At 40.8% G+C, this 23,180-nt stretch overlaps 2 protein-coding genes across 2 annotated transcripts in view; one reads left to right on the top strand and one right to left on the bottom strand.

The window, feature by feature from the left end:
* MTOR (mechanistic target of rapamycin (serine/threonine kinase)) overlaps window positions 1-23,180 on the bottom strand; it is a 66,318-nt gene that overhangs the window by 23,753 nt on the left and 19,385 nt on the right. Inside the window, exons 28-31 of the mRNA XM_009889551.1 lie at window positions 6,790-6,865; window positions 4,725-4,864; window positions 2,063-2,163; window positions 1,080-1,195 (exon numbers count right to left, since the gene is read on the bottom strand). Of these exons, the coding sequence (XP_009887853.1) occupies window positions 1,080-1,195; window positions 2,063-2,163; window positions 4,725-4,864; window positions 6,790-6,865 (433 nt within the window). The remainder of the gene's footprint in view (window positions 1-1,079; window positions 1,196-2,062; window positions 2,164-4,724; window positions 4,865-6,789; window positions 6,866-23,180) is intronic.
* ANGPTL7 (angiopoietin-like 7) lies at window positions 16,284-21,284 on the top strand. Its single transcript, XM_009889549.1, has 5 exons — window positions 16,284-16,662; window positions 18,401-18,501; window positions 18,838-19,032; window positions 19,892-20,090; window positions 21,115-21,284. The coding sequence occupies exons 1-5, from the start codon at window positions 16,284-16,286 to the stop codon at window positions 21,282-21,284; spliced, it is 1,044 nt and encodes a 347-aa protein (XP_009887851.1).

Genomic DNA, 23,180 nt, shown 5'->3' with positions numbered 1-23,180 from the left:
TAATCCTACTGTCATTGTAGAGATCATCATTAATAACATTTATAGAGGAAAAGAGAGATTCACATTTTAGTGCATGAGAGCCAGTTGCAAAAAAGCTTCAAGAAATGTGTCTTGATAATATACAATGATAGAAAATAGCTTTCACTGTTTTACATAACCCAACAGGTTTTTATGAATTTTACAGGACAGCAAATTCCATTTCTCCTCCTCCAACTAAGACATGCACTTCAAGCATGAAATAAATGCTGCTCTTGTTCCAGTCATTATATAATCTCTCATCTATAGGTTTTCCTGTTCAAAATGTTAAAGGTTGATCACAAACTCTACCCCTTTGAATGCCTGGCAAATTTTACTGTGCACATGACCCAGAAATCTATGTATGGGTTTTGACAGAGCAGACTGAATTAGTCCTTTATCTAAGTTGGCAAGACAGCACAGAATTCTGAGAAATGGTACTTGAGCTTCCTTGGAAAGTCAGCAATATGCTTCACATCTACAGAGGGGAAAAAGTCGCTCTGCAAATCTCCTGTGACAAACAAGCATACCAATGTGGCTTTGTTTAATATTCTCATTCCTTGCCTTGATTTCTCATCTCTAAGATTTATCACTGCTACCAGAAAAATTCGAGGAAAAGTTCTGGTACGTGATATATATGAGCACTTCACTGAAAAAGCTGCACGAGGCAGAAGCACACAGAACACCCATGAAGAATCTTATGTATGTCTTATGCCATGAACGCCTTTCATCAAGCAGTGCTTTGTAGAATGGAACCTCTGCTGCGATAACCCTTATGCACTGTCTAGAAAACAGACATAAAAGTAAAGAAGCCTAAGAATGACTAAGGCATTCTTACACTCTACAGCACTGGAGCACTACTATCTGTACACGTATTCACTGCTGATTTCTGGAAATACAAGATAAGCTCAGTCACCAAGGTCTAATACATCAATGGAAGAAAGGTTATTGGGCAATACATAGGTTATAGGCAGCTGCTTTAAAACAACTTGTCTTTCCATGCAGCAATATAGCGTAGTTCATCTTAAACTAGCTTTTGGGATGCCACCAAGGAAGATAATTACCTGCTGAGCCAGTGAGAAAAGGTCCTGATGAAGAGCCAGTACAGCCCTGTAGAAAGCGCCGTCATGGGTGTCCCTTGGGATCATGCAGGTATATTCTTCCATGCTGTCCCACTGACCTGCAGAGACACAGATATCCTCACTAATACAACAGCCTTCTCTTCAGGGTAAGAGCAGAACTATGCTACCGTGCTTAGACGTCAGTGACTAGGCCTGAATGCTGCATGGTACTTCTACAGTTAAGTTAGCTCTCCAACAGCTTGTCTTTGGCAGGGACTGTCTGTGTTATACACAGAAATCTTCTATGGACATACACAGGAGAGTTATAGACAAGCAAAAACATAGGCATTTTTCTTTAGGCAAATTGTTATCCTCACGGAGAAGGTTCTTGCATTCCTTGTGATGAAAAAGTTGAGATGCTGACATTTCCAGAACATTCGACTGAATTAGTGCCCCACAAAGGAAAAGATTAATTTTCCTCAGCAAAGGCTGGCAGACAGCAAGTGATTTATAAGCTTCTCTAGTAAATATCTGGCTATCAGGATAACTGCTATTTGGACCATTTATAGATTTATTCCACTCAAGATTGTGTACTCAGCAGACACAACCTATCAAGATGCTCAATAGGTATTGTTCTAGTTTGTAAATAAGTCTGCCACAAATCTGAGAAATTCCATGAATCTCATCTCACGTCTGAGCTATGTTCAATGTAAAACTAAGTACAAAGGACCAATTATGCAACTGATTATCTGCGCAGACCAATACGGCAGTCTCTTTGATACTTTAGACCACACTGCGAGACGTTACGTAAACGCAGGTCTTCCAAAGGGCTTCACTGCTGAATGACACTTACTTCATACCCCAACATAAATAATTTTTCTCTTTGATTTTGCTGTTTCTTAGATTTTGTAATTCTGAAGTAAGTTAAAAGAATCTGTGTTTCCATACTGCGGATTGTCACATACTACCACACAAGGATACATTACCTAGACCCCAGGCGGCAGCAGCAGCCATCCTAGCCATCTTAGCTTGAGTTTCATCATTGACCTGTGTCCACTTTTCACAGCATTGCTGATGGAGCTGCCCCCTAAGAAGAATCCACAATTTCTGATCAGCGGAAAAGCCCCTTCTAAGAATTCTGCCTTTTTAAACAACCACTTTCCACAGATAAGACCACAACCAGCCCCATCGTTCTTTTTATATAGAGTGAAGAATAGGGTTCTCCTCCCCTGCCCAACTCAGACACACTAGTCTGATGACCGATACCCTATCATCAGAAAATAATTTAAAGGCACACTATGCTTTGAGAACACAAATCCAGACAAAAGTTTGCATTTGTTCCTCAGCAGTTAGTAATGCCTACTTTACTAATTGAACTGTCAACTCCATTCTACAAATACATAAAAAACCACCATTCCCAAGAAAAAAACAAACATACCACCACCAAACAAGGAATGCTTAAATTTTTTTGCAAGTGTCAGTACAAGGAACATATGATCTGAATATCTTGTATATGGCTCCTGCTATAAAACATTTCGTAGGAAAACATCATCAAGTTTGAAGACAGAGGCTAGAGAATCAACGCTTCTGTAACCCAGTATGAAGACTTGTCATGGCAAGATCTCAGAGGGGATCCGAATCTTTCATCTCCAGTGGAGAGGAAGCATCAGGATTTTTTTATATTATTTCTTTTAAATCAACTGTGAATACTCCATTAATCAAACCAATTACTGTGGGTGTTGCAGTTCCAGAATTTCTCAGGCTGGATACTCTGTAGCAGTGGAATAGCTGCCAACTGTGAGGGAGGGCAGCTTGCCTTCTCTGCTGTCATCTGCTCCCCTCCCAAATAGGAAGATGAGTTAGTCAAACAGAACCAATGGGCTGCCACAGGCAAGACAGTCATTCTGACAGCTTAATGGCCCAGGAGAAAAAAACAAAACCACACAACCACAAAACAAATGAAAAACCAAGCCAAACCTAGCAACAGCCATAAATCAGGACCTCAGAGATGCTAATAAAGTAGTATGGCTCCTGCAGACATGACTACATCAGGAGACAAATGGCTGAGGATATTTTGGCTGTACTTCCAAAACGTCACTGCACAGAGCACTGAAATAATGATGCTGCGTAGCATCAGTTCTAGAGTAACTGTCATATTCTGCCAAGCAGACTCCAGGAGTACAAACAGTCAAGTTGAACACTCGTGAAGAATATCAGCAGCCAAATCACGGGATTCTCAGTCTCAGGGTGATGTCTCTATAGTCAGTTGTAAGGTAGCAGACAGCACTTTGCAAAGGCACTTCTGAACTGTAAAAACCATCTGCAGAGATGGAATGCAGCTCCACAACAGCAAGCACGCAGATCTTTGTGAGACTGTGACTGCTCTCATCACTACAGACCATCAACAGATGCACAATTTCTAGCATCCTTTTGTAATATATTTGTCACTGATATGTGAAGAAGCAGGAGGTTCAGAGAGGACACTTTACAAAAAAATACATGTCCTGCAGGAGGGAAAAATTCTGTAAATCCCTGGTGAGAATTACCTACTCCTAGAAAAGATGATTGAGAAATGCTCAGTAAGAGGATCTATTTTTCCTAGTGAAAAAGCTACGCCCAATACGCCTCACCCTCATCTAGAAACAAAAAGGGCAGAAAAATGCTGTCAGAATTATGTTTCTCAAACAGCTCTGTTTCTCTAACAGTAAAATGACTTTAGTGAAGAGGAATCTCCTCACTGTGTGCCATCCCATGGGTTCACGTCAGGACCCATCAGGAGAGAGCTCTAGTGACACGGTAAGTTCAGTAAAAAGGCGGAACCTGGACCAAATCACATATGCCCCTGGGTACAACTGCATGCTACAGTGCACAGGATGCCTTCTCCAATTACCTTCTTTGAATTGAAGTGAACAGGAAGAAAAACAGAAGCCCCCAGTTAACTAGCAAGCTCTAAGTCACCAGCAGCTCACCCTCTCACAAAAACTGACTCCAATCAGTTACATGTTGACAACGCACATTTAACACGGGGTTTGAAATACCAAATGTCCACAGAGACTTAATGAACGCTAATAGAGCGTAGCAATGAAAAACTCAGCCATCTACAAGATGGGCAAAAGGGTTTCAAAGTGGGAGTAATTTGTTTGGCATAATGTTACACCCAGGTGACTACTGGGAAGCAGACAATTTCACTAACAGTTGTGCAAAAGACCGTGCATTCTGGATAAGCATAGGTCCGACCATGAATAAACACAGAAATCTCTCATGTCTTAATCAGCATTTAAAAAGGAGGGCAACAACAAGCTCCTTTATGATTGTTTTTGACAAGTGCTGCCCAGTTAATGTTTCCCGACAGGTCCATTTACAATTTCTTTCTCTGTTACAAATGGGCTTGATGTGGTCATAACACTGCAGAGTCTCTTTCAGAGACCTTCTCAGGTGGGTCGTCCCAAAAGCCTTAGAGATGTTATTACCAATTCTGACTTCAATGAAAAAGTGAGAATTCACTGGAAATAACCAAACTATTAAGTAAGCGGGACTAAATAGGGATTCAGGCAAAAAAATTTCACCTGGATGACAGCATCCAGAGAAGAGTTAGGCACCATCTGTAAAGGCACCGTTTTCCTCATTCTTCAGGCATTCCCCTCTTACCATTCACCAAGTGCTTCCAAGCAACGCATCCGTCCTAGCATCAGCTCAGGATCATCTTTGTTTGTATCCATCTTCTTGTCATAGGCCACCAGAGCATCTTCCCATTCGTGAAGCTTTTCATACCAGGTAGCTTGAATTTCCTAAGGGAGGGAAAAAAATCAGGATAAATAGTGGGATTAACATTCACCATTCTATATTAACTACACAGCTTTTCCTGAAAAATTCTCTGTCTATGGTGGTCACTTAGCCCTTTTTTCAATCTAAATATCCTCATAGACTTCAGCAATACAGAAAAAAAGCCTTGAGTATTGCTCAACCTGCACAGAAATGAACTCAGGTTTAGCAGAGGGATCAATCCAACATCATCCCCTATTCAGTGCCACTGAAATGCTAGCTCAGTAGCTGGTGCTTTTCTTTTTGGAGAGGGGAAGTGAGAAGAATAGGAAAAAGGGTAAACCTATAAAATATTCCACTTCCCATTGCTGCACATTCTTGCATTTAAACAAGAACAGCCCTGTGTTCAGGAATGGAATGTCTAACCAGAAAAAAAACCCCAAACCCAAAGAGCACACTGTGTCTGGCTACTGCTAAACTGTTTTTTAATACAGCAGGTAGTACGATGTTGGGGTCTAATCATAGCCCTCACAAGGAAAGGCTGTGGTTTGTAATGAAGACTTGAAAAGTTAGCCAAGCAATGATCCTTATCAGCTGCACAAACTTTTTTTCAGTCTTTATTTCTAGATTTTGTTTCTAATTTTCAAGAAATAAAATGCCTTAATATTTTTTCCATACTTATCTGTGCCAATGTTTTTCTGCTCAGTCCTTGGCAGCTCATGTCTTGACATAGGCTGCAGAAAAGATTCTTCTCCCAGCCCTGTGGGCAGGGTCAGTATAAACCACCCTCTGCATGCCAGGTCTTCCACTTAGGACATTTATATACCAGCCCTTTAACTTCTCAGCTCCGTCATAATATTTCAAGTAAGTTTCTGAAAGTAGAGCTCACAGCTCCTCTTAATTTCTTTTCACTGCCTATTCTGGCAAACTCTGTGTTTTGAGCTAATTTACTGCTAGAACTACATTACTGCTAAAGAGTGAGGTCAGAATTAGGTAACGTAGAGCTTTGCTGAATCCACCCAAGGAATCATGAGAAACTGTAAAGAAGCTCTGAAGTCCACACTTCTCCCAGAAAGGATTTCTTTTCCAGTCTAGGACAAAACCACACATAATCCTACACCAGAGGAGTTCCACCATTTTGTGCTTATACCTGTTCCCACTTTCAAGTGGTTCCTAGTAAGAGGGGCTAGTCTATCCAGCGCTGCCTTCCTTTTCCCAATCACCCTCAGGCACTGCAAGAATTAGCACTGCAAAATCATATTTTTTAACAGAGTGGAATTGGCAGGACAGCATAGATGCTCTAGTCCTGAACACAAATTAAAGGCTTATAAAAAAGAAGGAAAACAAGGTTAGTCGTGCATAGAAAGACACAAACCAAAGACACAACGGGGTTATTTTATTTCTGTGAGCACTCAAAATTGCAAGGGACTGGCTAATCTGCTATTCTAAATAATACCTGCAAACTCTCTGACAGGTTCACGTGCCTCCTGGATGAGAGAGGGCAGAGGCACAACTTCCATTAAATCCTTACCTTGAAGATGTTGATGCAGTTTCTCAAAAAACCCTCAAGCATTTAAAGCTTAGAACAGGAACTTCCTCCCTCCCTTCCGAAATTCTTCTAAATGACTTATTTTGTGAAGTTGCTAGCTCCCCACAGCTGTGTTTAGTGTCAATGATAGCTGCTCAATTCTCCTCCAAATCAGGTTCTTGCACAAATTCTCGCAGCCTTCCCCAGCTATCTTACCTGTGTGCAGTGTTTGCTAACACACAGCTAAGTACGCAGTACGCAGCCCTATAAGCAGCAAGGCGCCTTCAGGATGAACGAGGCAATATTATAAGCGGGGATAGAACCTCAACGTGATTGACTGGAAAAACACACCACCGCCACATACACACATGAAAAAAAACCCTACAAAAACCATGAAACCGTAAGACATGAAGCAGGACTCACCAGCTCCCCAAAGTGCTTCATGGCATATTCCAGTACCCCAGCAGCTGCTTCTGGCTGTTGCAGTTTATTGTTAATGCTGAAAAGATAGGAAGAGAAAGACTAATTAACAAAGTTGGCAATTATTAGGGGTTGCTATGAGCTTCTGCTTGATAATACCAAGCTTTATCATTTAGAAACACCAACGGGACACCCTCCTTTTTCTTTAAAATTTTCTAGTGAATGATTAGACTACATAAACCACACAATGACTACATATTTGCAAAAACATAGGTGCACACATACTTTCTGCACATATTCTCAAGACTTGTTACACAAAACAGTGATTGCATATGATTATCAATTCTAAATAGCTGCCTCAACAGGGAGAATAGTTTGAAAGGCATTTCTCAAACAGTTGCACTTATTAAGAGCTTTACAGTACTGATTTTTCCCCTCCTTTCTCTTAAACACACCACCAACACCTTTAAAAATCAGAGTAGAGATTTTAATGCTCCAGGAAACAATCTACATCATTAGAACAGCTGACAAACGTCACCAGGAACACAGCTGCTGACTTCCCCCATAGCTTGCAACCCTACTTCCAGTCTCATGTTTCATATAATGTCTCTGCACTGGTACTAACCAGTACCGCTGCTCTTCTTTTGCTGGTTTTCAAGTAGACGGCAGAAACTCCTGCCATCACAACCAGACCTCATTCTGTACCAGTGAGGCACTTTGCTTTGCAAGGCGAGTTGAATTTTGTGAAGCACAGGCAAATAGGCTACTCATGAGCCTGGTTCTCAGTTCAGCAACATGATGCACAGGTATTCGCTTAAATATTTCTTTTTCACATCGGTTTTCTGAGCTTAAGATCAGAAATGGCTCTGTCTGCACACTGGTGCTTGGTGATCAGTGCTTTGCTAAAGCCCGATTTAATGGGGAAATAAACTTTTTATGAAGCTCCTGCTATTTTATAAAGCTTATTTATCAACAGTCACTGGAGAACAAGAAGTGCAAGTTGTCCAAAGCAGTGTCACAACACCTGAGCATGCTACAACACACCCTACAGTCCAATATTGATATTAGTTAACATTTGGAATGGAAACAGCAAAACCTAACAAAACATGTCAATGCAAAGAGACTTTCAATGGTCTTCGAATGTGCTGCTGCAGATACGGCAGCTTCCAGAAACGCCCCTTCTTGCCTGCTATCATCAGAATGATTGCAGATTTTCTCCCCCTTATGAGAGGCATGTTGATTTGTAAGAGAGAAGGAAATCTATGGTATTAAAGGAAGTACTCTGAACAGATAAAACAGGGAAAATTTTCAAATGAGTGCTGTATTTCTTCTGTATTTGGAAGTTTCCTTTCGTGACAACTAAAGAACCGAGCTCTTAGACACACTCTGCATATCTGGGAAGGTCAAGTAAAATACTCTTGGAAATACGACCTCAGAATGGTTGAGCTCAAATCAAGAACACACCATAATCACAGTTCAGGAAGACAGGTACCCAAAAATGGGTAGCACTTGAAATACATCCGTGCCTTTTTTTAGCAAGATAGTCAAAGAACATACTACCTCCACGCTTCCCAAGGGAAAGCTACGCAGCACTGCCTCATAAAAGTGATAAACGACTGTACATTTCATATCCTGATGATTTAAAGAGCCATTGGCAGACACATCACTTCCAGCATGTCAGACAGTTAATTACTTCCAACTTATCTTTCTTGTCAACGCTTCCTGACAAAATTGGCCATTATCTTTTATTCTTCAACAATTAGCACTGCTCTTTTACTGGTGCTCCCTGGTGCACTCAATTACTCTTTTCTTGTTTCTTACTTTCTTGGCTGTCCAAAGTAGAATTAAATGTTTCAAAGCTGTCTATGGCTAGGTTTAAGCAAAGGGAGGGGAAAGAAGGGATGGGAAAGGAGAAAGATTTAAAAGAACACATAGCAGTAGATATAATACTGTATTGTCACCATTAATCATAAAATACTCTCTTGTAACAAATGGTCTAGCCCACACAGCGAGTAAAGATGATAAGCTACTGACTGGGAAATCTCCTGTCAATTATTTAATATTTTGATGTACCGCATTAAAATAGTGTATGCACAAAATGGGGGGCTTAGGGGGGAGCAACAGCATTCACTGCTTTGGCAAAAATGGACCTAAACACAGAGAAGTACAACTGTCAGGAAGAATACAAAAGTCCCTCTGAAGCAAGACTCTTGCATCGAAGTGGGTTTTATTGCTATGGCCAAACATTCACTGACCTATTTCTTTGGAGTAATTTGGTAATCACTCCATCACTTTGCTATTCAGTTTTACAGGCTGAGGGAAACGCACTTGTGTGGGGATTAAGTTGTGATGTTGTGTTTTGGAGGGGTTTTTTTGTTTGTTTTGAAAGATCTCGATTTTCTGCTTTTTCTCATCTGCTGGATTCAGCGTGCTCTGATTGTTGGAAATATATTGACAGTTCCGAAAAACCACTATTGGAATGCGTTTTCAACAGACCCACAACTCTCTGCGTACAGGTTCTGTGCGAGCAGGCCAGCAGACTGTACTTCTCTCGGAAAAGCATTTCCACGTGGAGTCCTGTTTGCACATTCAAAATACCCGTTTAGAAATCATCCTACCATTAAGGCATTGCCCTTCTCCCTGCAGATCTGATGAGGTCTGCGCTCCGGCAGAAACTTCTTGAATTTTGTAACACTCAAAGCTCTACAGAGCTGGAGCCCAGACAGAATGAACAACACTCCAGAAAAGCATCCAGGCACACAGAAGAGGCCCTGAAGGGCTGATACTGCAGCCAGGCAGAGTTGCCAGGGAGTTTTAGTCAGTGTTGCTGCTGGAAATCAGGGCAGTTTACCGGATTAGACTCAGGAGGATAGATTTCTCCTTGTATCTGGAAAAAGATAACTACAAAATCCTTCTGGATTAAAGGAGAAGGTGGGAAAACATCTCTCAAGATAGAAACAATGCCGCTGGCTAACTCAGCAGACAGTAACTTAAGTCTTTGTTTATTGGGTGGTGTCCTTGCAGTGGTTCCTAATTCAGGATAATATGAAGTTTAATATTAAGGCAAAGATCAATTGTTCTCCACATCCACTGAGGGTGGAACATACTTATCTGTTCATTTTTGTTTAGAAGCGAGAAAAAAGCCACCGCTACCACCTGCTTTACTTGAAGGCTCAGCAGCAGGGCATAAAAGAAGACTACCTCACCTCCTTTCTTGGAAGATTTTAGGTATAGGTTTGGTAGGTCAGAGGTCACAGATGCCATCTTTCAGGAAGGGCCTACGTGTTCAGCTGTGCTGCCTGGTATGGCCTGGCAGAGTCTTCCAGTATTAATGCGCAAGTGAAATATTTCAAAATTATATATTTTAAGTGCCACATGTATATACATAAAATCTTCTGAAACTATTTCAAGACAGAGCTGTCCTCACGTTTGCAGTCAGACTACTAAAATGGGAGTCCACAGAAATAACAAGATTGCTTACGTCATATCAACAAGATTTTGGTATACTTTGAACTAATGCACTAATTTCACTGTTTAATACCCACCACTTAATTTCACGTTTTATGCAATAAACAAAGCGATTAGAAGATACAACGAAACCACATAAGATCCTTATACTTTCCTTTAAAATGAGGATTAATCAGTTGCAAAACTGATTTCCATCAATAAAGTTTTGTATGAGTTTGGCTCACCTGGACTCACTGCATAATTACATAATGCAGCACAGCAGAATTAAAATCGATGTCAGTCACAGTAACAAAAGCACTAATTCCTGTATTCCAAGTGCACAATCTTCAACAGCTGCAATGGATAGCTGGATAACGAAACAAGACTGGCACAGAAAGCTTTGTGAGGAGAAGACAGTTAAATCCAAGATTACAGATAATTTCCACCCCCCCTTTATTAATCAATACTGTACTGTAGTCAGGATAACATCCAATCCTCCTGTCAAACCCTAACTTATTTGTAGCATGATCATGATGAGTGGGATATTAAAATATTACAAGCCTTCTGATGAAAAAAAATGTGTAGGGACGGAATGACATAGTAATTGGAAAAAGTGACTACCCTTGGCAAACTCCCTGATATAGAAATCTTGGACAAAAATCTTAAATCTTTGAATTTTACTAGTAGTGAAATTTTACATAAACCTACTGTTTGCTTATGAAGATATCAAATAAAAATGTATGCCTTAGATGTGCAAAGGACTAAAATGTAGCACAGAGCTACAATCACAAGAAAGAACACTATTTAAAAGAAGTATTGTCCTATTGCTTGTATATTTTAAAGGCTATTTAAATAGAAACCAGACACGAACGGGGAATGAAAAACAACTTTACTGTCTTTAGCAGGAAGAGGATTCAAATGATGGACTTTTCTTCTCCACAAACCCCAGGCATAAATGTCTAATGTTTACTAGAAATATGCTCTTTTATACAGTCCTTGGAGCTTTCCAGTCTTCCATAATCTTTGAGGGTCTCTAACAATATTATCTGTCACTCAAATTATATTAAATTTTCAAGAACGCAGAAGTAAGAGACCAGACCCTTTCCTATCTTCCCATAAAAATGAAAAACTTTCTTTTAACAGAGCCCTTTCAGGAGGTCCCAAGCCTATCTGCAACGGAACATACACATTTCCTACTGCCAGAAAGCATCTCAAAACTTGGTAGAGAAACCTTTCTTCATTTTTTGCAATAAAGCAGCTTGTGTGCAAAGTCTAGAGAAGAAGCAAAAAAAAATCTTTTTCCAGTCTCCTCAAGTTTGTTTAAAAAGCTCCTCTATGTCACAGATTTTACCAACCTAAATCAAGCTAGTTTCTCCTTCTGAAGAAGCGCTGAGAGCCTGCTTCTGGGATTAGAAGTGGGAGGCACTGCTACTTTGTGGATACTTTGGGGAACAGATAATCCTCTGGCAAAAAGAATTGGCTTTGTTGGCCAGTTTCCCCAATTCTACAGTTTGTATTCAGGCATCCCCGAGTCCTTGATTCAACAAACCTCAGAAAACAACTCTAAAAAAACCCCAAACAACTCTAAAACCCAATGCATTTCCACCGCGCCACTAAAAATTATTCCCATGCTGGGAACCAATAAGTTTGAGAAACCAATACCAGCAGAGAGCTGTTTTCAATAAACAGTTGTGATGACTGACTGCTTACCGGCCAGAGCAGCAGCCCCTTCAGCTTTTCAGCAAGGGCACACCACATTGCTCACAGGCATTATAATTGGCCAAATTCCCAACCTTGATATAAATGCTTACAAATCAAATAAAAACATTCATGAGCTTTGAAAGGAAAAGCAGTGAAAACCGTTACAGTACAATTCTTCGCCAGCCCTGCTGCTCAGGCTGCAAAAGGGTTTGTATCACCTATTCTTTATTAACCAGATTCAGTGAAGGCAGAGAAGAAAAAAAAATGCCAAGAAAGATATTTAGCAGAAAAAGATGAAACGCAGAGCCAGAGTCTTTGTGTATTGGTTATGCAAAGAAAGGATACATTAAATAAAAAAAAGAAGTCACAAATGATTGTCGGAAGAATCTGTGGTTTATTTCCTATCAGGCCCTCCCGCTTGTTCCACCTGTTCCTATATAACTTCAGGGATTTACAATAATTATTTGCAGTAGACAACAACTTATTTGACTTTACTAGGGATTTAGCCATTACTGTAAAGCTATAGCAGAGCAAATGCTAGAACATTTATAAGCATCTCCAAAGCCGGAGGTGAACAGTTTCACACTTCCTGGAAGGGGAAAGCAGTATTTCACAGAGCTTCGACACGGCGCGGACTCCCGCGATCTGCCGGCAGAGAGCTGGTGAGAGCCTTTGCCATCTCAGCAAGCACCAGGAATGCTAGATTCTAAGCATTTGCCGGATGCATATTAAGGGTTTTGCAATAACTGACTACCAAATAAATAGCCACAGGGCACTGAGCTTTTCTTCTTGTCTCAGCTTCACATACACCTGCCAGAACAGCTTCCCAGAGAAGGCAGTCATTTAAAACCATCGCTGATTTAATCTGGCCCTCCAGGGACAAGAGAGATCTGGTTCCAATCAAGTAATACTAATATACTTGAATTTGGTAACATCAACCAACATTATAAGCATAGGATACACACTAACTGCAACCATGTTTAGACTCTATTCTCCCAACCACTTCAAACTAACATCATTAACAAAGTCAAAAAGGATTTGCCTCATGTTCCCGACTTCAGGATCTCACGCTACCATGTAGCACACTATTTCCACATACAAATTATAATGGAGGAAAACTAGGGCAATGGATTTCAAACCAAATGATACTAGATTTCTCTGTCAGCATTGGGTGAAAGGAAAAAAACAAGACTAGGACCCAGTAATCACAGAATTAGTTTCTCCCTAGCTATGCCCAAAACTATGCCTCTTTCCGAAATATAACAGCACTGTCAACTTCTACAGCTGATCTAACCCGGCAATGTCCAGCATCACTACTATTGCTGCCTAAGCAACTACGCTCAGTTCTCCATGCAACAGGCAAAGACTCATCTTTCAAATACTCGTAAAGAAGTCAAATTCCATTAAGGCTAAGGTCTCCGCCAAGGGAGATCTGTCTGCCCAAATCTCTCTTAATGCTTCCTCAAAAGTAATGACAGATGGGAAGATTTGTGCTCTTATCCATTCCTGCATAATATGTCTGTTGTCACCCCCTTACACCGAACAAAGCGAGAGAACAAGTATTATCTCTGTTTTAAAACAGGTAAATCAAAGTGCGCAAAAAAAAAAAGATGGCTTGTGTTATGATACACAAATCAGAGACTGAACCCAAATAGAACCCCGGCTGTTTCATTTCCAATTAATTACTCCAGTTGAGAGGGGGGATTTGGAGGCCTTTTTCTGTACTGTTTCGTAACATCTGTGTGCAACAAAGAGTTTGGCTGAATCCTGGATCCTTCCAAAATTTTTATCAAGAGGGTATGCATGAACCTAGGAGTGACTCCCCTCTTCCACATCTGCCCCTTGTGATGTGTGTGTGAAATTCGGACCGTACAAGTCAGATAAGAGAGTTACAGTGAGTGAGAGCAGCAGCAGAAAGGAACGAAGTCCTATGTAACACGATGGGGGGGGGGTTGGGGGGGTAGCAGGGTGGCTTTTTGGGGTGGAGAAGCCAGTCTGGCCTGTCCTATTCTTTGTTCCGACTTCGACAAAAACACATTTCTCATCACAGGAAGCCTGAGAAGAATTTGCCCCTGGGAATGATAGAAGCTCCAGCTGGAAGAGGGCTCAGACAGGATTAGAGGCAGAACAAAAAGGTCAGGCTTTTATCCGTGTGCAGTGGCACTTTCTGGTCTGAAGTATAAAAAGCAATTTTGCTATGGAAGGTTTCTGGAATGTCCATGACAAAAACCTGACTGAAGCCTACGGTCTGCTGTGGAAGTACCCCCAGTACTTTCATCAAATTGCACTTGCACATTTCTGGCAATACCTGAAGTCACCAACACCCCACAGCAGCCTCACCATTACAGACTGCGGTGGTTTCTGCCCGAAGTACAGCACACAGTCATCCACCACAAAACTCAAGACACTCACGGCTGCCTGTTGGGAGACCTCCAATTCTGACCTCCTCCAAAAGATCCCCTCTTCCTCCTCTAAGAAAAACTCAGGTTTACGAAACATCTGAGGTCATATTCCACCCCTTCAGTGCTTTGATGCTTTCATCTTCCTAAATCTTTGCACCCTGTGGGGTCTCTCGTTACGATTCCACAGAAAAACTATTAGCTAGCTGCGGTGCAAAGCAGAGGCAGAAACAAAGCATCTAGCAACAAGCGTGACAAAGCTAAGGAGGAAGAGAAACTGTACCACCAAGAAATTGTGCTTCCTATTTCTCTAGAAGTGGATGTCAGATCAGCAAGGCTTTTCTAACTCTTTTTAATTAAGCAGAAATCCTGCAGCCACTTTGGATCAGCAAAAGAAGTCTAGATTGGATAACACGTCTCAGTTGGGTTTGTCCTAATTTTCTTTGTAAAAGGAGCAAAAAGGAGCTTTCTTTTGTTTTCTTGGAGACCAAGAAGCTTTCATGGCATTAACCCCAGAAGCAGACACGTGAGCCATTTACTCCTTCATTGCATCTTATCTCTGCCAGCTATCACAATCTTCGCAGGACGATGCAAGAACCCACACGTCGGGCAATTACAGAGCAGCTGGCCTGTGCGGAAACACCTTATCCGTAAGGATCTAGAACAAAAATTGCAGACCTTTTGCAGAAGGCTGCACCATTGCTGAAAGAGCTCTACTTTGGGATCAAACAGCTATAACCAACTTCAGAACTGTTAAAAGACGTAAGAGAGGAGACTGGAAGCTGCTGTCTCAGCCAGTTGATACTTAACCTATACTCTGAATGTCAAAAGATTTAAGGTTTACTCTTAAACCTACACTTTATGTAACTGTGGACATGTTAATTAAGCATAGATTTTCCTCTCTTAAAATCCTATTAATAAGCTGGCCTCCATAATACTGAAGTTAGACAGATCACCTTGCCTGTAAAAAAGCATCTTGTCAATTTTAAGTACGCTGTCTTTCAGCATTACTTCATAGAATCATAGAATGGTTTAGGTTGGAAAGGACCCTAAAGATCATCGAGTTCCAACCCCCCTGCCATAGGCAGGGACACCTCCCACTAGAATGTCCTTTCACTTGTCCACTCTAAGTAAACAGAGGCATGGGGTTTGACTTAAATGTTTTGCAAACTTCTTTTCATCTCATCCTCAGATATCCCATCTCTAAAACAAACAGCACTGAATTCTACAAAACAAATAGTGCAGAGACACCAGTGTCCAGCAAGAGGAGGATTAGACGCCAAACTTATGAATTTACTAAAATACTTTCTAAATTAAGAAATACTGGAAGCATACAGCTACCCCCTACAACTTCAGGGGAATTAGTAGAACTTGTTGCAGCTAGGGCTACCTGCTAGGGAGTTACCTTCCTTGAACTTTCATTAACTCATCCTGTTTGGACAGCCTTTTCACATTCTGGACCTCTATTGCTCTTATATTATTGAGTGCCAGAACTAGTCACCAAGAGGGCTACAATCCAATAGGCAATAATTGCTGGAAACTCGCCTCATTTCCTAGCCCTCTCCTACACCCCTTCAAGACAGAACTGAGCGAACTCTCTCCTGCTCTCCCCAATCTTTCTTGGCTGAAACCTGTTCCAATTTCACCCTGTAAACACCTGATACGAAGAGATGAACTGGGAGGGGCCAGTTTCATAGTTTCAGGGGGGTGGAGGTAAACAGAAAAATAGTATATAAGATGCTTTGAGACAGACTTCCAAAGTGCATAGACTCTGACAGGAGGGGTCTGAAAAAAAAGCTACTTCTTCAGGCTCCACCTTCAGAGACTCACTTCATTGGAAGAAAGCTAGGTACCAGTCTGCCGGAGCACTCGCAGAAAGTTTCATACCTATCCCAGCTGCGTTCAGATTACCCGCAGTCAGCTGGAAGTTTTCTGTTGCTGTAAGCAAAAATGCCAGCAAGATCCACTGCTCAGCTGGCGTGGCTCTGCATGGTCACTGTGTCTGTGGCAATCTATCCAGCGCTGCTGCAGAAGCCTCCTAAGAGGAGAACAATCAATGGGAATTCACAGTCCAAGATGACAGGCTGCTGCGATGAGATTAAGGAGCTCAAGTTGCAAGTAGCCAACCTGAGCAGAATGCTGCAGGAGCTGAGCAAGAAGCAGGAAGGCGACTGGGTGAATGTGGTGATGCAGGTGATGGAGCTGGAAGGGAGCACCAAGCAGATGGAGTCCCGCCTCATCGATGCCGAGAGCAAATACTCCGAAATGAACAACCAGATAGATATCATGCAACTCCAGGCAGCTCAGACGGTCACACAAACTTCAGCTGGTAAGGAGGGAGCTGCCAAGCTCCCAGATACACCTCTTAATGCACAAAATGAACTAATGACTAGTTCTTGATTCTAGCATGTCCCACTAATGCGATTAGCAAATACGCGTACTGAATACTGCTGCTTAAAGTACCTCTGCAGGCAGGTGATCCTGAGAAAACTAGTTTGAATTCATCTGTCAAAAGTCCAAAGATCCAGCTGTATTTTAATATCTGTATGTCTGTTATCAGGGAGTGGAAAAAACGAACAGGTACTGTATTTGTACAGTGAGGAACTCAGTCTAGTATTTTATTTGCTGAGCACTACAGTACCAATCCAAAAAGAAAGGGAGCTGGCTTCTTCAGGGAATGGCTCTGGCAGTAATATCCTGAGTTCACAGTGCTGGCAGGGGACTAGAAGTTGGTAAAACAATTAGAAATGCTCTCTAAGCATTGCCAGAGATTTGTAATTGTATCTTATGACAATCTCTGAACTAGAATAAAAGAATGATCCATTATTTGAATCATAATTCTCCGAAATTCAAGGTTGTAGATGATGCAAGATGCAAACTGTGATATGAACCTAGCCAGAACACAGTTAAATTGTTTAAAATTCTCTCTTCCCGGAGGGCAAATTTCACTGCACGCAGTGATTGCACAGGCCTGTACTAAACGTAGAAGCCAGGTATGCTTTGTAGGTCAGCTATCTGTAAAGCCACCTCTAGAAAAAAGTGATTTTTTTTTTTTGGTTGACTTTTCTCTTAACATGAAATTCACTGTAACAAACTTAAAACTTCCTTAAGAAGAGCCTGCTGTTGCCCAGGATGACTGGGTTTGCCAAAAGACTTCATCTGGATTTTCTTTTTAAATGCAAAGGAAAAACTTCTAAATCTATTTACTAAATTCTTCTTACAAAAAGTTCCACTTGGCTAGTTTTGACACACCACTGTTTACAGTAGGTCTTAAACAAAAATTTTATCATAACTAAATCTCTTCGGAGCTGTAGTAAAAGATTGGAAAAAATACAATAACACATTGAAGAAACTGGCCCAGAAGGTATTTAAAACAGACGCTTCTCACCTCACCAGGTTAGAGACATTCAGTCTGTACTAAATTGAAAACTGTCAGAACGGATAAAGCCCTGCTTCAGCTAGTTTACCTTCCTTAGAAGAATAGCTGTGCATTTTACCATCTTCAAGCCAGCTCCTGCACAGGCAGGAAAGGAGCCTCACAGAGACGGACAGACTGACTGCAGCTAAAAACCACCATCTCTGTCACAGGCTCTAATACAAAAAGTGCTGAGCAAATACGCCTCATCCACAAACTTGGTAACCTGTTCAAGCACACAGTCAAAACAGGCATCTGGCCCCAGGTCTATCCATTCTATTAGATAAGCCTTTATTATTTGGGGGGGTGGACAGCAAGTATCTACCCCTCGTTACCTTCCAGCACAGACACACACAGTCGCAATGTGAAGAAAACGCAAAGATGTCTCTTTGAATAGGAGAGGGTAAGAAAAAAAAAACAACAAAACAAAACAAGAAAGAAAGAAAACATCACAAAGCCCCAGTGCTACAACCTCTTTTTCCAATGCATGCGTAGATCAGAACTAAACTATTTCAGGACAACATCAGACTTGTGGGAAGTCTTCTTTACTTAATTACTCCTTGTACTGCACACTAAACTTTACAGAAATGACACTTAGAGAGGAGTTGTTCTTGCTGTTCAGATTCTTATTTTCTGGTTCTGATTCAAGTAGATGCTGTCTATGACTGCTCATCACTTTACCAGCGGAACTACCGAATTTCTGGTGTTTACAAGTTACCTCCTGATGAGTTTTTGGGAAGCCCAGATCTGGAGGTAAGGATGTCAAGTACAAAATGTATACGACACATCTTTTCAAATATAATCAAGAAATACTTATCTACCACAGAGATGAAAAGAACACATACTGAGTTATGATACCCCGCACTTTGAACCAGCGTCTTTATGTAGGCAAACTTCACGGAAGGAAAGAGCGTACATTTAAGAGGGAAAACAGAAAAAGGGTTCATTTAATGAATTTTTTCCATGACTTAAACAAAATAGGAATTTCTTCAAGTTGTGTAATCTGGAACAACGTCTTGTCTTGTGTTAAGAGAGCTGAACCTTCCTAAGTCTACTGACAAGTAAACACTGCCTTTTTCCCTATTCTAGGTGTTCTGTGACATGGAGACAGATGGAGGTGGCTGGACTATCATTCAAAGACGTAAAGTTGGTTTGACATCTTTCAATAGGGACTGGAAACAATACAGGGAAGGATTTGGCAATATTCGGGGAGATTTTTGGCTGGGAAATGAAAATATCTACCGACTTTCAAGACGCCCCACTGTTCTGCGAGTGGAGTTGGAGGTAATTAATAAGCTCTCAGTTTTAGCAGCAAAAAGGTTTCTTGTACAAAGTGATTCTCTAGTAGCAGATATCATCTCCCGTCTCTATAGGAGGCCCAAAGAATTTGCATGCTTTAATTACAAGAGAAGGAGGTAGGATGGACCTAGTGATACATTCAAGGACAAGACAGCATCATGCTATCCAGCATGCAAAGTCAGTAGGACAACCTTCTGTCTGCATACCGATTGTGTTTTAGGGAACATGTGGGGCTCTAGAGAATCCTGCAGAACCCACTGCAGACAGATCAAACCACCTCAGACCACCTCAGCTTTAAAGATTCACAGAGATGTCCCATAAAGTTTTAAAGACTCTGAGTCTCCTCCTTTTGCAGCACTTCCTTCCAGCCTGTGTACGAAAGAGTTTGCATTGTATTACCCCAAAACAATTTCTACAGTCTACTAAAGGCTTGGGTTTGACTTAGACTAGTTAATAACTAGTACAATAGCTTTGAGGGATGGAATAAGTATAATGGAAAAAGTGAGCTGAAAGGCTTTATATCAAAAGCCACTCTTCCGGAAAGGAAAAAAAAAATAATTACTTGAGGCAGCACACTATGAGACAAAGATGTTGAATGCAAGAGCTGTGCACCAGGTTTCCATACATACTGTTTAATACCAGTGCAGATACGACTTGGAAATATGAAACTGGAAAGTTTCTTTGCCTTAACAGATAAGTTTCTGCAGTCTGAGACAGAAAAAAATTGTGAAAAATCTAGGACTGAGAAGAGATACGCAACATGCAGTGTACATAACCATAGATGGTGGAGTCTTTTCATAACTATTCTAATAAGACCTATTTCTTCTTCATTGTTCTGGGGCAGGACTGGGAAGGTAACATACGCTACGCACAATATAAGCAATTCACCCTGAGCAATGAAATCAATAGCTATCGTCTTTTTGTGGGGAACTACACTGGCAACACAGGGCGTGATTCCCTAAGGTACCACAACAACACAGCCTTCAGCACGAAGGACAAGGACAACGACAAGTGCGTGGATGACTGTGCTCAGTTCCGTAAAGGTAAAACACGCTTAAACACCTTCCTGTCCCGAGAGAGCTGCCTGGGCAATTTGTAGAGCCCAAGACACTCTCCTTCCAAGTACCTAGTAAGTAGCATCTGGATGGCAAATGGAGAGGTGACCAATTCTGGAATACACGCTTACCGGTTATGTGGGAAATCCAGCAGTTAAAGCTGATTTACGCAAAGCCAGACTGTATGTTATAAACATCAGCACTCTTCAAATGATTTAGTGTATGCTCTCACCTACACATACTGTTATCCAGCCCATTATGCACATCTGCCAATCTGCCAGACTATCTCAGATGTTGATGCAATTCAGTGATGCAGGAAGTTATTCCTGTATATCTAGAAGGTTTTGATTTCTTCTTATATTTTTATGAGGTTTCAAGTTCTAGTATTAGGGATTTGTAATTATTCTCTTATATTATTATCCCACACGCACCCCAAGGTTCAACCGGAATTCTAATCTTTATTCCCACTCTATTAAGAGCCTCTAATGAGGTTACTCTCTTCATTCAATTTATTATCTTTATATGAGGTCTGTCACAAAGATAATTGTCTTCACTGTGTCTTGTCCTTTATTTTTCATTTCCCCATTGTGGCCCCACACGACATGCAAATAAAATTGTTGGTATCAGTCTCAATTAAATAGTGCAGCTTACTTGCAGAGTCCAGAAACCTTCTAAATGCCTTAAGATGCCCAAGCTAAGAACCCAGATTTGTTTCCTATGCTAACTCTCAGAGACAGAAACATATCAAGGAAATATTCTAAGAGGAATGAGCAATTGAATAAAAAGCTACTGGACTAATTTGACTATGTAACTGTAAAGCCTTTATATATTTAGTATGTTAAGTTTTGAATTTACCTGCCATCCAGCTATTAGGGACATAAGCTCCAGGGATTAAAAGATGCATTCTGGTCACTCTCCTCAGGAAAGAGCAATAATTCTTCTTATTAATACAAAACATACCTGTTTTAAGTAAACGGCTTAACAGGAACCTATTAATTTGTTTTCTGAAAAGGTGGATATTGGTACAACTGCTGCACAGATTCCAATCTGAACGGGGTTTACTACCGCAAAGGAGAACACACCAAGAACATGGATGGCATCACCTGGTATGGATGGCACGGATCAACCTATTCATTGAGGAGAGTTGAGATGAAGATCCGACCAGAGGATTTCAAACCGTAGAGGGAACCAATATTTGATTGTACAGTTACATGATGCCACTGCACAGAAGGTGGGCAATGGACAGCTCAAAATCAGCCAAATAATTATTCATTTCATCTAATATTTGCAACACCTGCATACTGGCTACACATACACACAAACACTAAGGCACACGAAGCACCAGCCACAGCCACCGATGCTATCAGGGCTCAAACTTACTTCTTCTTCTTAAGGCTCTTTCCAAAGGGAAAAATACTGTGTTAGAATAGGTTAGACAGAATGCACTTACAGCACCTTCAGCAAACTAGTGGGCTGCCTTAGTATTAACCAACTAGGCAGGGACTGAGAAAAGAAAGCCTCCTTGTTGCCTTTCCTTCAGCGTCTAGGAGTAAGCGTTGCTGAGTAACTCCAAGAGGGACTCAAATCACAAAAAGGACGTACTCCTTTCAAACCAGAGGAATCAGTGTTCCCGATACACCTTCCTTTAGTGTACAGTAAGTGGCTTACATTCTCACAGAGGAAAAAAATTAAGCTCAAAAATTTTGGGTTAATTAGTGTTGCCAGGCTTCTCTCCTGAAGTTTTACTGCCACCTCCTGCTGCTGCCTCAAATAAATCCCCATAAAGGGCTGTGCCCAGCAGATAGTAACCCTGGAGAAAGGATTTGTCGCATATGTTCTGTAATGTTTAGTCCTATGCACAGATCACCTAAAGGTTGATAAACTAGAAAGCAACTTTCTGGGCAGCCACCAAATTATGTTTCGGTTAGAACGTGTGTCCTGTATGTCAGTAAGGCTAAGAGAAAAGAGCAGGTTAGCAAAAGGATCCAGACCCAGGCACCCAGCCAAAAAAAACCTCAACTCCAACACTTAAAACCACTGTACCCATGAGCAAAACATGAGTACACACCAGAGAATCCATAAGTGTCAAAAGTTATTCAAATGTAAGAGAATGTTTGCTAGCGTACCGTGCTGAGGAATATTAAAATCTATTCTGAAAACTACCCCAATTACAAGTTACCTAGAGATGTTATGTCAAAACCCAGTATGTTTCTCCCTTACACAACACAGTGTTAAAAATAACAGTTAAAGAAAGAGGTTCCTTCTGTAGCCATACTGTTGTTTGAATATGTTGGAAAAGATAGTTATAGTTAATATATCTATTTTTATTCTCCTTAAAGAGTTTGAATCTAATTTAAATTGCTCAGTCTTGTGTGAAATGGGAGATAAAGGTGTCTCGGGAATTGCCTTACATATGTTTGACTATTCATACTGTAAATTTCAACTGTGTGGAACTATAGTTGGAACTATTTTAACTGTGGTCTATAAAATGGATTTTTAAAGTTTTCTAAACTTTTTCATTTCTAATAAATTGTCTTTCATTTTTAATCCTGCTTCACTTCAAGTCTTTGCTCCTTAACTTGCTTCTTGATACACAAAGAAACAGCTGCACAAGCGACTAAGGCCAGGAACGGGAATACACCAAATTCTATCTTTTCCTCAGAAAAACAAGAGAGGACAAAGGATGAAATAAAAGAGCGGAAAAAACAGGAAAGCACAACTCCAAGGAACTAGGCAGGCTGAAAAATTCACTACATACAGGCAAAGCTAAGTTCTTGCTCAATCAAAATCAATTTGTCCATCTTAAATGGTAGAGTTAACATTTCTGTGATATGAAACTGAGATTCACGTTTTAAAACATGTAGTTTAGTACCAAATCCTGTGCAGGTATTTCAGGCTAACATCATTCTTGTTGACAAAGCTCAGGAAACAATACACTCTTGTTATAATATCTTCTATTTGACATATGAAGAATGAGACCTATCTAAGCTAGATGAGCAGAATTTGACGAGCAATTTTAATTAAGAACTTTAGCTTTTCTGACTTACTTATATACAGATGCAGAAATCTCTAACTTAC

Source organism: Charadrius vociferus, unplaced genomic scaffold (genome assembly GCF_000708025.1).
Source record: "Charadrius vociferus isolate BGI_N301 unplaced genomic scaffold, ASM70802v2 scaffold477, whole genome shotgun sequence".
NCBI lineage: Eukaryota > Metazoa > Chordata > Aves > Charadriiformes > Charadriidae > Charadrius > Charadrius vociferus.
Note: the sequence above shows the minus strand (reverse complement) of the source record. Positions and strands in the feature narration are given on the sequence as shown.

Excerpts from the sequence above, each read along its gene's own strand:
- ANGPTL7 (XM_009889549.1), top strand. The coding sequence starts at position 16,284 with ATGCCAGCAAGATCCACTGCTCAGCTGGCGTGGCTCTGCATGGTCACT. Across the intron at positions 18,502-18,837 it reads TGGGAAGCCCAGATCTGGAG|GTGTTCTGTGACATGGAGAC; the intron begins GTAAGGATGTCA and ends TCCCTATTCTAG. Across the intron at positions 19,033-19,891 it reads TTCTGCGAGTGGAGTTGGAG|GACTGGGAAGGTAACATACG; the intron begins GTAATTAATAAG and ends GTTCTGGGGCAG.